The following is a 16,940-nucleotide window of genomic DNA, read 5'->3' on the forward strand; positions in this document are numbered from 1 at the left end:
TGTACTGTACTGTGTTTGAGAATGATCGATACTCAACTAGTTTTATACAGATATTTTTAAAGCTGCCTCAAAAGACTATTCTTTAGATTTCCAATTGGGACCTTCTTCAGCATGAATATGTGGAGAGGAGATAACAGATAATATACATTTAAAGAAATGTCCTCAATTAATACAATATTTGCATTTTCATATGTTCTTTTTCCTGAAGAAAGAATATTTTGGTGAGCTGGACCTGAGCACAGGTCAGATGGATATTGATGATTCTGCAAATGTGCCCCCAGGTAAGTGCATTTGTTTAATGCATTGTAATAAAGATTGTTCTTGGTTTCTTACAATGTAAAACTTTATATTGCTGTATCTTATAGTTGCCAATATCCTTTTGCTTGCAATATAAGAGGGAGAATTCCAACAAACTCAACAATGGGTGAAGTTTACCATTTAAACTATATTCTCCCCTCAGCCTGTGTTTGTCTGTCTGTTTTGGTTGAAAAGGCCTTAGAAACTAGTGACCAAACAAGCAGTAAGAAACTTGTTGTAGGTCTGGTGGCATGCTTTTATATAATAGTTAAGTTAAATATTTACGTATTGATCTGAAATAGTTTGGAATTTCATATTTTTCATATTGTTTTACTTATTGTTTTAGAACTTTTTGAAAATGAACATTTACGTCTCGGTCAAAAGGGTAAGTTTTGAATAATGACTTTAACAAACTGGGTTTAACTGTCATGTGTGAATGTATGTGTGTACTGTAGATGCCTTCAAGTCACTTATCAACTCATGAAGATCCCATTAATTTTACAGGCTTTTCTTAGGCAAGGAATACTCAGAGGTGTTTTCACCATTTCCTTCCTCTGTAATATAGCCTACAAGATCTGGCATTCCACTGTCATGCTCTAGGATGCAAATGTGTTCAGAATCAAATGTTTTCCACCCAAATACTAGAAAATGCAAGGATGAATAAAAGTAAAATACAATATATATATATATATATATATAGAGAGAGAGAGAGAGAATATTTGTCAATTCTTCTGAATTCTAATGTCCCCCTTTTCAAATAATGCATTGTTTCTACTGTTGAAAAAAAACAGCAATTAAAAGAAATATTTATTTTGTTAAATGAAATTGAATTCAAATGGAACAGGTTGTTTTTGTTTCAGAACATTTAGGGAGCGACTTATTTTATTCTCTGTCAATAAGGATCATTTGCATTGTCTGACACTATTGACTTGTGTCTAGGTCTTTCAAGGAATCTGTGTGTACTTTCCAGAAGAGTCTTTCCCAAATAATTTGTCCTCTTCCTACTTTCCGCTGCAACCCCTTGGTTGCCAATGCTATGTATAATTCATGAAAATTAACAAATGTTAAGCTGTCATAATTCTCAGCATTGTTTTTCTAAATTAAATCCTTTCCTTCCCAAAATTAGATTTACCAATCTAGGTTTTCATATGTACAGAAGCCTTGTGCATTATATAAATTTTAAAAGCATATTTCATTTTGTCTGTTCCATTGTTTCTTACATTCTGCCAGAATAGCTTTTTTCCCTACTGGATCATGAAAGTATCTTCTGGTTCTGGAAGAATGAATCTCAACTATTTGGGGAATTTATTAGTGGACTTAATTTTTTTTTTTACTTTCTGCTTGATTGACACCTGGTAGATGAAAGACATTTGATTTTAAATTGAATGTGTCATAAATGGCAAGTACTGTAGTTGAGAATTTACTGTATTTTATGGTCTAGTCTTGTATTGCATTTTCCTTAAAGCAAACTGACATACAATAGTAGATAGTACCATTGCAAACAACATCCTTATATTGAGCAATAATTCTTTTGGTTTTCCTGTAATATGGAGAAAATTGTGTAAAATGTGATGAAACTATAATGTAATGTCATCACATTTTACATTAAAGGTTGATATTGCATGTTATAGAGAAATAGGAGAACATGACATCTTATGGCTTTTCTGAAAACACATCACATATTATGTCATCAGTGAAAATTGGGTTTGCCTCTGGAAGTTGCAGGATGCCCTATAATATCTGTGTCTACTTAGGCAATTACTTCAGACAGTGACTAGTCTATCTGGAAGTCAGTGAGTTTGATAATACCATTTGAAATTTGTAGCAAAGAATTTTTTGACTTAATTTTTATTTTAAAAAATTAAAATACAACTTAAATCCTCTAATGAATAAGAAACTTTATTTATAGACTGCATTATCTCCCCGAATAGACTCAGGGTAATTTCCAACAAATATGGCAAACATTCAGTGCCAAAGAAAAACGATATAAACAGTTTACATCAGGACAAAATTTATTAGACAATTATTTATTTATCGTGTCATCCACAACCAGAACATTGTATTACATTTCTAACAGAACAAAACAAACAAACAGATTTAAAAAAACCCCAAAAAACAAAACAAAAACAGAAACAAAAAAACCCACAATTTTTGCAAACTTGGTAGCTGATTAAATGTCCTTTGACCAGTATCTGGCCACTTGGAGTGCCTCTGGTGTTGCCGCAAGAAGATCCTCCATGGTGCATGTGGCAGGGCTCAGGTTACATTGCAGTAGGTGGTCAGTGGTTTGCTCTTCTCCACACTCGCATGTCATGGATTCAACTTTGTAGCCCCATTTCTTAAGATTGGCTCTGCATCTTGTGGTGCCAGAGCGCAGTCTGTTCAGCGCCTTCCAAGTCGCCCAGTCTTCTGTGTGCCCAGGGGGGAGTCTCTCATCTGGTATCACCCACGGATTGAGGTGCTGGGTTTGAGCCTGCCACTTTTGAACTCTCGCTTGCTGAGAGTTCAAGAAAAACTATTTATTGATTTAAGTTGTTGACGTGCTGGCTGATACCCAAACAAGGGATGAGCTGGAGATGTCTCTGCCTTGGTCCTTTCACTATTGGCTGCAACTTCCCGGCGGATGTCAGGTGGTGCAATAGCGGCTAAGCAGTGTAATTTCTCCAGTGGTGTAGGGCGCAGACACCCTGTGAGTTTTGCTAGGCCATTAGCATATTATAGGATTCATAAACTATCAGTTTAGACAAATTAATAACTGAAGGAGTGTTTTTGTGTTTTGCTTTTTCAAAAAAAGCTTCAGTTACTTTATTTTTTAACAATATCCTGATTAGGTTCTTGTGGGTTTTTTCGGGCTATAGAGCCAATTAGGACAATTCCAACAGACCTCACTACCTCTGAGGATGCTTGCCATAGATGCAGGCGAAATGTCAGGAGAAATGCCTCTAGAACATGGCTCTATGGCCCGAAAAAACCCACAAGAACCTAGTGATTCCAGCCATGAAAGCCTTCGACAATACAATATCCTGATTGCTTAGAAATTAAAGTTCACATTGAACAGAAGCTATTTTGTGATTCCAATCAGACTTTAAACTAGGCATCTGCTCTTGTTGAGCTATCTGTGACTTGCTTATAATTGAAGAGTTTTACAATTCATATCAGTTGCTTAGGCAGAGGCTTGCCTTACAGTCCCAGTAGATTGTTTGTATTCCTAGTGCCTAGACTGTAATCCAACAAGTAGAAAAACAGTAAAATATTGATAGATTTTCTAACATCATTATTCTTATTTAATGCCTCTGGTCACTTTATTTTTGACAGCCTTTTATTTTATGAGATAACATTTCATTTTTACATTCATGCTTCATATGTTAAGAAGTGTAAAAATTAAAGCAGGGTAAAATAGAATTGATACACATGTTTTCTATCAGCCCTGCCCTCGCAATTGATGCCCAAAAATTGGTTACTATTTCGGGTCAATTGGTTGTTGGTTTGATGGCTGTTTTATATTCTGTTATAATGTTGTTTTATTTTGTTTTTATTATGTTGTTTATGTATTTTATGTGTTACATTTTAACTATGTTGATCGGGCTCATCCCCATGTAAACCGCCCCAAGTCCCTCTGGGGAGATGGAGGCGGGGTACAAAATGTTGTTGTTGTTGTTGTTGTTGTTGTTATTATTATTATTATTATTCATATCTTCACATGTCTGTTATCTCCCAGACAAGAAAGCAACAACGTTATAGAAGGAGTGATGCAAGGACTAGAGAACTTTCCTTAACTGGGATGGAAGCATTTAGTATTATCATGTAAAACATGTTTTCCTTGAATTCCTCTTACAGATATTACCATGTACATGTGCTATTATCTATAGTAAATGGCAGCACTCCACATTTTCAGACTGGATAGTCATTTTTGTTAAGCTCCATCATAAAAATCTTTAAAACATACAGTCTGTCCAATGCTCTTCAGTCTTTAAATGCTTGTCATATCCTTCTGTAGGCTTTTGCTAAATTCAGCCTTATTCCCAGTTAGCTGATTTTGAATATATACACCATTATCCCATAAAGATGATGGATGAATCATTTCAAACTGGATGCTCTCCAGTTCCCACAAGAACTCAAGCTAAGTGCTTCTTTGCATTTGATCCTAACTGGCAGCAGTCTACTCTGCATGAATAGTCACACTCTGCCTGCGTATAAATTGTTTCCGTTAAATTGGTTGCTATCTTTCGCAGTATTTTCACACATTCAGTACACATATTGGATATTTGGCTTAACATCATTCACTAACATTACACTGTAAATTTTTTTGTTTCAATAAAGCAAATTATCTCCATTTCTCTTTAGGGGATAAGTCTTAATTTTATGCAGACAAAAATCATAAAAGCTCTTGACAGTTATTTGTCTCTTTCAGCACTATTAACTGTATAGGGATAGTACTTTAATATATTCTCTTTTTTTTCAAGATGAGGCATCTAACTCCATTAGTTTCAAAGGAACTTCATTAAAGAAAAGGTTCTTGATTCTATGGATGTTTTCTATTTAAAAGTATGAAAGAGAGTACTCAATTAATATAAGGCCACTACTGTGACTTGTACTGAAGATATATACATCTTCTAAATATGCAATCCTGTTCTGAGATGGGATTTATTTTTCCTATGAGAAGCTATAAAGCTAAAGAAGAACCCCACACCTGAAGGAAAATATTGCTTGAGGGATTTCTTTACTGACCCTAAAAGATTACCACTAACCTGGATAGAGGGCAATAAGAAGGTAACTATTAAAACAACTATCATTGTGAATCTACCAAAAGAATGCTGCTAAACTATAGCAGTATCTGATTCTTCTCTGTTTTGGCTGGTAGGACATTACATATTACACATCACTTTATTACAATTACAGATCATAAAAACAACATTTAAAATAAATATTTAAGAAGTACCTTGAGGCATTCAGATCAACACTATACACATAGATCAATAGATTAGAATATAATGTTAAATTCATTAATATCACAAAGAAGGGGAATCTGGTTATAACAGCAAGGTTTTAAAATTTTGCTACTCGCTGTGCCAGCCAAGGTAAGGCATGCCATCTTGGCACGGTAAACCTGACAATTACAGAGGATAAGCCCTTGTGTCACTTTATTGATTTGGTCCCATCTACTCTAAGGTCAAGTGGTAGGAAGAAGATAAACCTCTTGAGGCAATTTAACATGCCACTGCCTTTGTTCAGGGTGATTGGAAGAAATCTGGCAATATCTTGGATGTCAGGGAGTTAGAGACAATGAAAAGGCAGCAGTGGAATTAGAAATGAACAGAACAAGTCAATGACAGACATTGTAAGGACTTTAAGACAGTCTCCAAACAAAAGAGCAGATGCAGTGATATACCTGAGAACACCAGATATTTAAAAAGAGATACATAAGAAAGAGAGACTGAATTATTTCAAGTGAACTTTTAAATAGAGGAAGCCAAACTGGGGGCCCCAAACCTGAATAACTGCTTAAAGAAATCTACTGCCTAGAGCACTGGTTCTGAACCTGTGGGTCCCCAGATGTTTTGACCTTCAACACCCAGAAATCCTAACAGCTGGTAAACTGGCAGAGATTTCTGGGAGTTGTAGGCCAAAACACCTGGGGACCCACAGATTGAGAACCACTGGCCTAGAGGAAAAATGGGTTAATGTTCCCACTTAGGATTTGATACATTTTGCCTCGATTTTATAGCTTGATAAAACCATATACCCAGATATTTATATGAGTCCACCTGTTCAATCTTTTACTCTATATTGATCACAAGAACCTGGTTTTTCTCTTGACAAAAAGAATTTTTGTTTTTGGATAGTTAATAGTTTGGACAGGGAGCTCTGGCGTGGGCTGGTCCATGAGGTCACAAAGAGTCAGAAATGACTGAACGAATAAACAACAATAGTTTGGAGATTACTGATGCAGTACTCATTTTAATGTCTCAATACTCTCCCAAGAACCAAACAAGTTTCATTCTTCTCTACGCACCATCAGCATAGAGAAGAATGAGAACTTTCATTGTGACTATTCCTGGTGCGTGAGGGATAAGAGTACTGAGGTCCAATTAAGGTTAGCTAAATATAAATTGAATAAAGTGAGGCCAAAAAAGCATCTCTGTCTTACATCTTGTTGTTATTTATCCATTCAGTCACTTCTGACTCTTTGTGACCTCATGGACCAGTTCACGCCAGAGCTCCCTGTTGGCCGTCACCACCCCCAGCTCCCATCAAGGATACCATCCATCCATCTTGCCCTTGGTGGTCCCTCTTTCTTTTTCCTTCCTTTTTCCCCAGCATCATTGTCTTCTCTAAGCTTTCCTGTCTTCTCATGATGTGGCTAAAGTACTTCATCTTTGCCTCTAATATCCTTCCCTCCAGTGAGCAGTTGAACTTTATTTCCTGAAGTATGAACTGGTTGGATCTTTTTGCGGTCCAAGGCACTCTCAGGATATTTCCCCAAAACCACAGTTACATCTTGACTTACATCTTGGCTTACATCTTGAGTCAATTTTGTATTTAACATGCCCTGGACAGATTTGTTATAATACAGGAATTGAATTAGATGTAGACTTCTTGGAAACCAAAAGGTTTGGGATTGTCCTTAATACATTTTAAGCATTGTGTTTTCTTAGTTTACAGAAGAAGAACGGTTGCTATTATAATTTGGGTAAAAATAATCAGTCAATTTTGTATGTACTATTTATGGGGTTCTTTTTGGTGGAGAAATGAAGTCAGAAAATTGATTGAAAGATTAATTAGCTACATAACATTCATGTTAGCTAGAGAGACTTTGCTGGCTATGTGGACATGAGTTCAGTATAATTCCATTAGTACAAATTGACAATCAGGAGTCATCAAGTATATGATGTAAAGTTACATAGCCAAATGTCATTTTTAGTGTTTAATGCTACCTTAAATGGGTTTTCAAGAATATAATAAAATGAAATGCTTATAGAATTTAAGAAGTAAAATCTGACTGTTTGCAAATTGTTTATATTAATAGTATGCACATTTCCTATAGTTCTGATTAAGCAGGATAGTGCTGCATCTCAACAGTATGTCCGACAGGGATGTCCAACTTCCTTACGAGCTGAGTTGTGGGCACTGATTTTGAATATTTCCAGTCAACCTGAGGTAAGTTGGAGAAATGAATTAGAAATATGAATATGTAAGTTTCTGTGTACTTAATAGATAAACTTCATCAATTCTTAGCTTTAGAGTTAAGCATTATGCTAGCTTTTATTATCTTGCACACTATTCACAAGGGTGTTTGTTTAACAATGTTTCTTTTTCATGCTCATCTATGAAGTGCATATTTCATAAACCTTTTGAGATATATTAGATGTATTTGGGCAATAGTCCTACCCACTCCTGATGCGCCTAGCTTGCATGCTTCCTGTATAAAGTCTCGGTTCTTGTTGTAGCAGTAATAGCAACAGGAGTGGTTTTGAAGCTTTTTTCATATTTCAGGCTGTTGACTTTGCTTGGTTGACTTTTTTCCTTGGATTTCACTAATGGTGGCATTTTGGCTTAATTTCTGAGTTTTCAGTCTTGAATTTGAACTGTCTGTCAGCTTAGAATCGAATTTGGCTCAATTGTTAGTGGTGGAGGTGGCACACCTGCCCTTCTAGACTAATGGCTTTTGTGGCATCCTTCAAGAAATGTGTTTCTCGTGGACCTAAAATCCTAGAATGGGATGACTATTCAAAGTGTCTTCTCTGCCTGAAAAGAGGACACATTGACATGTGCTTGCACTGTTAAATGTTTACTCTGCAGGCCTGCCATAATTGGTATTGAGATCAATATGAATTAAGACTTTTAGAGGTCCCAAACACTTAAAAGATTGGAATGGGATGACTATTCAAATCCTGGAATGGGATGACTATTCCGTCTTCTATGCCTGAGAAGAGGGCACATTGACGTGTGCTCACACTGTTAAATGTATACTCTGAAGGCCTGCCATAATTGGTATTGAGATCAATATGGATTAAGATGTCTTAAGCACTTAAAAGATTTTGGTTTCCCCACATATATTAAACTCAACATATAAATAACAATAAACTGTACAATAATATATATATATATTAAAAAGAAACAAAACTTATTGTAAGATGGAAAATAGTGTTTATTTTTGTATACTTCCACAAAACCTCTCAGAGACAATCCTTTTTCTTCCATCTCATCACTGGGCCAGGTCTCCTCATGTAGTTGGCATTGATCTGTTTAATCATGGTCCAGATTAAGTTAATAAAGCAAGTCATCTATTGGATCTTGTTGTTAGGATATGAATTTATCTATTTTGACATTTTGCTCAATATTGTTCAGACCCATATTGCTGCCATGATGATCGATCTTGATAAATAAACATAATTTAGGATTACAGAACAGTTCCATAACCATCTTTAAGGTGTCTGACAAAGTTGAGTCTATGATCCAAAATGGATTTTGGAGAATCTTGTATTTTAAAAAGACCAGTATGATGTTTTTAAGGCACTTCACTGTTTCTTATCTGAGAATGAGCTGAAATTCTCAAAAGAAGTACAAAGTAGTGTAATAGCTCACTTAAAAGGACTTAAGGTGTCATTCCAGTTTGTATTTCCAAAGCAAAATAGTGGTATTTCCAAAGCAAAATCATTGAATGGATTTCAAATCCATTTAATGAATTGTTCTTTCAAGAAGCCAAAAAATTATCAGTATATATGAGAGAATGACTTCTGGGCAGCAGCAAAAGAAGAGTACCAAGAACTCTATGCCTTTTACAAACACAGAGCTTGTTGAAAGAGTATTCTCGTCTTATGCATACATTAACCATAGATATTGCTATAAGCTTTATGCAGCTCCTTACTTGAGATTATATTTGTCTTCATTTGAACCTGATTTCAAAAAAAAAAAAAAACAGCTCCATGAAACAAGCTCAAGATTGCATTGAAACTGTTAAGAGCCACATTTGAAGACTTGTATATCAAGATGACTAATCGTCATGAACTTTTATTATCAGCTAATGCAAGTAAAATTATTGTAATGTTGTTTTCATTTGTTTTGATGTTATAAAAATTGAAATAAATTCTAAAGTGTAAAATCAAAAATAAAATCAAAAAATGCTATTAAGTTAATGTGAATCATTTGATTATTTAGCTAATCTAAGAACGTTATTAACAAAAACAACCCTTTTTGAATGGAGGGATCTGTGGGTTTATGAGAGGAAGGGGTACACATAAATGAAAGGCCTAATCAAGGGGTTTGGGAGGGGGGAAAGGTTGGGAACCACTGCACTAGCTCATCCATTCCTGATACAGAGTCTCACTTTTCATCAGTATCTTCTGACTTACCAGTTGGTCAGTCTCTGCCAGCACTATAGTGGGAGAATGTGAACCACACAGATGATGTTAAATAATTTGTTACCCAAATTATGCATATGGCAAAGGCATTTGACTTGCAGGTTAAGCAACTGGACATGCAGATTGCCTACTTGGTCTTCCTGCCCCTGCTGTCTTAACTTCTACAAGTTATGTGGAAGTCCTTGGCTATGCCATCGAACAGTTTGAGGGACTGTGACCTTTCCCCCCTCCCACATTGAAGAAAAGGCTTTATAAAAGGTTGCAGAGACTGGCTAGAGTGGCTTGTTCAGTATCCCTAGCACAATTTGCAGCATAGTCGAGAGTGTCTCAGAAACTTCCTTCTACCTATGCAGACAAGCAGGATAAAATTTATATGTCATGGGGCTCATTTTTATTCCTTGGTCCTTAGGTGTAGGATCTCAAACTATGGAGTTTGTATGGAGGGTATAGCAGTTTGTGTGGGAGAAGCTGATTTCATTCCTCCATTCCATTGGTTACCACGATGATTCAAGTGGAGATACACATAATAGGGGGACTTTGAGGTCTCTCATTCATAGGGTCACCATTAGGTGAATTAGTATATATAATTAAATATATATAATTAGTTGACACTATCGCTGAAAGTGAATGACCCTTGTGAAGGATCTGACATGGATTGAATGCCAATATTAATTTTTAAACCCAGTGTTGAGGTCTTTTCAGATTTTGATGAAACCTGGTTCTGCATATCTGTAGGATGAGGATCCTGAATGCACAGTCATAGAAGGAATTCTCTTAATCTTAGTACAGTAGAGTCTTGCTTATTCGACCTTCGCTTATCTGAGCTTCTGTGTTATCCTGTTCTCTTATCCACCCCGCCACCCCCCTTTTCCTCCAGCATTTCTCCTTTAGAGACCATGTTTTTAGTCTTCTTTCTTCTCCATTTTGGCTAGTGTGGTCTCCAAAGGAGGACTCAGAGCATAATGGTTCTGCCCCCCCCCCCCAGAAATGGTTCAGCCCAAGTTGGAAGGAGGGGCTGAGAGAAAAAAAAAAGGGAAAAAAAAGTGGCCAGTTGTCTTTAGAATTTGTGTAAGTGTACTATCTAACTCAGGGGTCCACAAACGTTTTAAACAGAGGGCCAGGTCACAGTCCCTCAAACTGTTCGAGGGCCGGATTATAATTTGAAAAAAACATGAATGAATTCCTATGCACACTGCACATATCTTATTTGTCACGCAACAAACACTTAAAACAATACAATATTTTAAAATGAATAACAATTTTAACAAATATAAACTTATTAGTATTTCAATGGGAAGTCCGGGCCTGCTTTTGGCTGATGAGATAGGATTGTTGTTGTTGTTGTGTGCTTTCAAATCGTTTAAGACTTAGGTTGACCCTGAGCGAGGACTGGGTAAATGAGCTTGGAGGGCCATATCTGGCCCCAAGGCCTTCGTTTGAGGACCCCTGATATACCTTTTTATTACAATTCCTTGTTTGTTGCTCTTTTTTTCATCAATGGTGAGAGAGTTCTCTCCTTATGTCTGGAAAACCAAGCAGACAGAGAACTCACTCACCATCGATCTCTGCCAGGATAGAGATGTGGACTTCAACTCCCAGAAGCCTCCGTATTATCTGACATTTTCATTTATCCAATGTCTTACTGGCTCGTTTATGTCGGATAAATGAGAGTCTACTATATCTTAAAAGAGGAGAATGTGTTTCATGCAGATACTGAGTTCAAGCTTCCCAGATGATAAATGCACCATGTCTGGAATTTGAGGCAATCCAAAGCTGTTCACAAAAACGCTGTCTAGAAAGTTTTGAAGATCTCCATAGACGGTTAACACACTTAACTTTCTTTAGAATGCACTCCTAGTAATCCTAGTAATGCTTTGATCATTACTGTTATGGGTTACAATACTGTATTGATGGTCTGTTAGTCTAAGCCCACCTTTTCACACCTATGTATACATATAGATATTAGATATAGGTTAATACAAACCATTCTGGCCACATGTTTTGCAGTCTTCTCCTTTCATTTTTCATTCCCTTGCTCACTTTCTTGCTTTTTCTTCCAAATTCAGTTACTACATTACAGCATAATAACATGATTCATGTCTACTCAACACTATAATTACTAGTTAAATGTTACTGCCATTTGCAAGTAACAATCACTTTTTAGTATGAGAGGTTTGTCTGCAATGGATGATATGAATATTTATTGCTCAACAATTAAAGTGCTCTTATTTACCCTTGTAACATTCTAGGTGGATAAAAAGTGGAAGCCATTCTGTTTCAGACATGCAATTATGAATGGCTTATCACTAAAATGTATCCTTATGCCATTGGCATCCTGCCATGCTGCATTATAGTTTGAGCTACTTTTCTTTTTTTGTTTTTTGTTTTGTTCTCCTTTTGCTTTATTTTGTTTTCTTAATGCATGGCATTTTCAATTCCACCTTCTCTAGAATGACAAGTCTGGTGTTTTATGAGCCTCTAAATTTGATTTGGGAAGATAGCTTTTCTTGTTAGAAATTGATATGGGAGAGGCTTTGGGGGTGGTGGTGCGAGTGTACAGATATGCTTATTTCAGGCAAGTTCTGATTTGAATCAATTTGTGTTCCACGAAACTCAGGCACCTCTGCCAATCCATAGTTTAGAAGCATTATAAAAATACATTGTTTATCTGGAGACATGATAAATTAAATCTTAATGTATGTATAATATAATTTGATTCAGATATTCGAATACTGACTCAATAGACACATTGTGAGCTGATTAGATAATGTGTATGAAGAAGCAGTATACATTTCTATAAAGAATGGTTAAAGATTTCCTTTGTGTATAGTAGTACAAAGCATATCCATGTTGCAGGGGGTCTAAATATTTCCAACCATAGAAATTAGAAGTAGAATATTCAATGAATCAGTTCTACTATATACATCTTGAAGAATAGTAGCTTTTCTTGATGTTTGTAAATGCAGTAAAAATCTTCATTTGGTAAGAGATACAGTAAAGTATATTTTCCATTCTTAGATATATTCAATAGGCTTTTGCATGGATTCATTTTGGCCAGTTCCTTTTGGCTAATCCGGCTGGTCCGGCTTGTTCGGTTGGCTGTAACTGCAAGGACTAAACCTCCATGTTTTTTCGGCTGTAAAAAATCAGTGGCCGTCGAAAACGGGTTACAAGTGAAGTGCGGGAGGAAGGCAGCCACCAGAAGGAAAAGCACGAGGGGGAAAGGCACCACTCCAGGGCCTGCAAATCAAGAGAAAAGAGACGGCTTTTTAAAGGAAGTTCCTGGGAAGGGAGGAAGCCTCTTAAAATGCCTTGGAAAGCTGAGTGCTGCAGGGAGAGAGCATGCGTGCTTGTGACTCCTGTCTCCTCTAGAGTAGAAAAAGTTTTAACTAAGCATTAAACCCAGACAGAAGGGAAAGAATCACAGAAAGCCTGGTTTCTTAACTCTGATGCTTTTGATCCAGGTCTTAATGAAGGATTTAAGGACAAGATGATGGAAAGGGGAGCCCCCCCCCCCCATAAATGGCTGGGTTTCTTTCTTTCGGTTTCCTGGATCGAAAACTCCTCCTGAATTCGGAAGGCTCCCGTAAAATGGATCAAGGCCCCCCCTTGAATTCTGGGACATCGAAATAGATCTCAGTTTTACTTGGATTGCACAAGCCTAATATTCAATAGCGTGTGTGTCTCTCTTTGTGTGTATATATATATATACACACACACACTCATGTGCATTGGGTGCAGGGAAACAACGCAAGTAAATCATTAAGAGATACAACCTGCCCCCGTCCCGCATGGAATTGTTTTTAAAATATACTGTTTTGAGAGGAGGAAATTTAGTCTGATATTTTCAAGGGTAAGTTTTTATTTATGTAATGGATAGCACAGTCATGTGTAAGTCACATGCTGCAAGCCACCTTATATCAGGTCTTAGTTGAAATGTCACTTCATTTAAAATCCCCTAATGTTTTAATTTATCGATGATTTGGGATACAATTCTGGGTAGCTTTGAAGATATAGTTGTAGTTTGTTTTTAAAAAACTTCAGTATGAATTAAAAAATGCAACTGAATTCACAAATGGCAAAGAAGTGATAGAATTAGTAAGCATTATCTTCACTTCCCTTTACACTTGTGAGCAGTCTGAGGGCAACTCTGTTCAGTGGATGTTACCAGTGGTCACTTAAAATACAGGGTCCAGTTTGTTAGTCTTAATATATATTCATCTATCAATTTAGTCAAAATTATCATGTAATATATTGTGCTGATGTGCATGTGGAAGAATCAGTGGTATTAACAATCAGCTGATTGATACGACTCTACAGTGACTCCCTTCCACCTTCTATTAACTTTTCTCAAGGATTACCTACAGTTATCATTTGACGTACAGTTACTTTTCTCTTAGTCTTTCAGTTAATTTCCTACCCACAATATTATTTTAGAAAGATTCAGACATGATTAATTTCCTATTCCCCCCCCCCCCCCCCCGCTGTAACCTCCATTTTCATCTTCTTTGGGTCATGTCTTTGCTTCTCTTCCCTTTGACTTAAATAAAGCATAGCATCCACTGCTTCTGAATAAACCAGTTCCAATAACATATTTCACCTCATAATAGTCACCAATGCGTAATAGTCGCACCCCACCCCGCGGTATTTTTGCTTTCGTTGCATAATAGTTGCAACCTTGATTCATCTCCCCAATGTATTTATGGCAGATGACCTACATACAGTGTAGCCAGCAGAAGACAGCCTCCCCACCATAAACAGTCTACCTAGGCTTTCCTCTCCATGTATATTGCTGTACTCATATAAACAACAGCTGCACTTGCCTGCCTTTCTCCTTTCAGGTGTGGTTCCTTATTCATCCACCTACTCATCTCATTTCATCTATGGTGCTTCCCTTGGCTGAGTCCAAAAGAACTGAATTGAAGAGAGTGACAAGAGTAGATCTCTTTAACCCAGTGATTTTGGATTGAAGTACCATAGCTGAAAGGGGAGCGGGGTTCATGGCAAGTCAAGCGCTGTAGCTGAAAGGAGTTAGGTGGGTGTGCAGATAGGTGAAGTTCTGTAGCTTTAAAAGAAGTAAAATTTTTCTCATCATCTAAACAGTCACACCCCCTTTTTTAGACAAAAAGGGATTAAAAGTGTGACTTTTACACAATGAAATACGGTACTTTTTTCATCTGATTTACAGGATAAATTAAACTGAACAATTTTTTTCCTATTAATATGTCACTCATCTAATGTTTGAACATAATCTCTGACCAGCTAAACAACTGTTTTTTTACATTTCTAGAATCCCCAGTTCTGTTTTTGAATTAACATTCTAGAGAACTAGCATATCCAATGAGATAGAGAGGGAGAAAGAAAATGATATTAAAACACCCCTCCTTCTCATACAATGCTTTCCCCCTTTTTAGAATTTGTAATTGCGGGACAAGATAGAACTCAGGCAAATAAATGATGGCTTATTTTTAAAGAACTGATATTAAATTTGCTGAATATTTTAAAGTTATTAAAACTGTGTAACAATATATTTGTCATGGTAGTAAATAATTTAAAATTAATTTCTGGAAAACTGATGAGTTGAGATATGAATTTCCACAGTACAATATAGATAGATTATTCACCATGAAGGACTTCTTTGGATTATTATTCTTTACTGTAATTTATTTATAATCATTCTTGCTGTGCTTCTTCAGCTTGAAATTACTAATAAAACCTGCCCTTCAAGTGATGGACAAATAATAAATATTTCAATAAAGAAATAACAGCCTTTCAACCTTGTAGCCTCATGATATTGCAAAGAAAGTGACATTGAAATCACTGGTGTACATCATCTGGGAAGGAAATTACAAATGGATTCTGTGGTAATTTGAAAGGCAAATGAAATATTTAGGTTTTTAGCTGTTTCTTGTACTATAATGTTATTGCACAATAAGCAGTATAGGGGGATTCACATATGATTTTAAGTGTGTTGATTGAATGGGTTTGCTTCAGATTTCTTTTAGATTTGTTTTACATTATTAATTTAGTGTACAAAAAGTAATGAGCATAAGTCGAAAGTAATGGATATATTGTGGAACAAAAGAAATAAAGCAAGTCATAAAATTGTCATCATAAAGTCAAGGATTTTGCTTATTGATAAGCAATATTGTTTATATTCAGAAGATTTGACATTCATTCACTCTGGTTTTTTTTTTTTTTACTAAAGGGGCAAGGTGGGAAAGATCAGCCATAGAAGAGTTTTGTCTGTTAATATTGCACTGAATGGATTTGATTCCATCTAGGAGTGCATCTCCATTGTAAAATTAATACAATTCAACGTCACAATAACATGGGTCAGTGCTGTGGAATCATGGGAATTATAGTCTTGCGAGGTACCAGCACGTTTTGGCAAAGAAGCCTCAAGAGCTTTTAAATCAGTGGTTCCCAGCGTGTGGTCCATAGACCCCTAGTGGTCAGCAAGAACTAAAATGTGGTCTGCGGCCTCACCATTACTACACCGTTGCAATGAGAGAGACTGGTCTCGCAAAACACTCTTATACTGACGAGGCTTATTAAATATGGTTTTCTGTGGGCAAGCAGATGTTGACTACTGGATAGCATATGTCTTGTATCAGGAACTAGAGCTGATGTGGTCTATCCAATGCAATTTTCTGAATCAGCACCCCAAATAACCAAACCAAATCTAAAGTTGACCAAAATCTGATTCGTAACCCTTTTGGTACTAATGTTGAAGAGTGGTCCCTGGTCAAAAAAAGGTTGGGAACCACTGTTGTAAACCAATATCTCCCATAATTCTGAAGCATTAAACTATGACAGTTAAAGTGGTATCAAACTGCATTAATTCTACATGTAGATCCAGTCTTAATGTGCTGATAACTTACATACAATGCAAAGCCTATCTGGATTCTGGGTTAATATGTTTTATGTTTTGGTCCACTCATAAATTCTCCTTAAAAACCCTCAGTAATGTAGTAAAGGAGACAAAAAATTGTGCTGAATGGCCCATTTGTTGTACCCATTCTTGGGACTCAGCACATTCTCCTGAACAGAAACCATGACTTCAGATTTCTGAACTGATCTCTACCATGTTTCATGTGGTGAGAATTTCAATGGCTTTAGTAGGACCAGTCGATTTCTCCATAGACTTGGTTTCAGTGTCTATGTTTTTGTTTTTGTTTTTTTGGACAGTGCAAAGATAGATGGGAGAAGTAAACAGGGTTGGATTGTGCTTTGCCATCATATTCATCCTTCTGCCAGATGTGTTCAAAATAGAACAAT

The 16,940-nt window shown here is 36.4% G+C and overlaps 1 protein-coding gene across 2 annotated transcripts in view; it reads left to right on the forward strand.

Annotated features, from left to right (window-relative positions):
* TBC1D19 (TBC1 domain family member 19) overlaps positions 1-16,940 on the forward strand; it is an 89,657-nt gene that overhangs the window by 31,868 nt on the left and 40,849 nt on the right. For both annotated transcript variants that reach the window (XM_067468998.1, XM_060777858.2), the window contains exons 9-11: positions 209-281; positions 644-682; positions 7,343-7,455. In XM_067468998.1, coding sequence (XP_067325099.1) covers positions 209-281; positions 644-682; positions 7,343-7,455 — 225 coding nt within the window. The remainder of the gene's footprint in view (positions 1-208; positions 282-643; positions 683-7,342; positions 7,456-16,940) is intronic.

Source organism: Anolis sagrei, chromosome 5, assembly GCF_037176765.1.
Source record: "Anolis sagrei isolate rAnoSag1 chromosome 5, rAnoSag1.mat, whole genome shotgun sequence".
NCBI lineage: Eukaryota > Metazoa > Chordata > Lepidosauria > Squamata > Dactyloidae > Anolis > Anolis sagrei.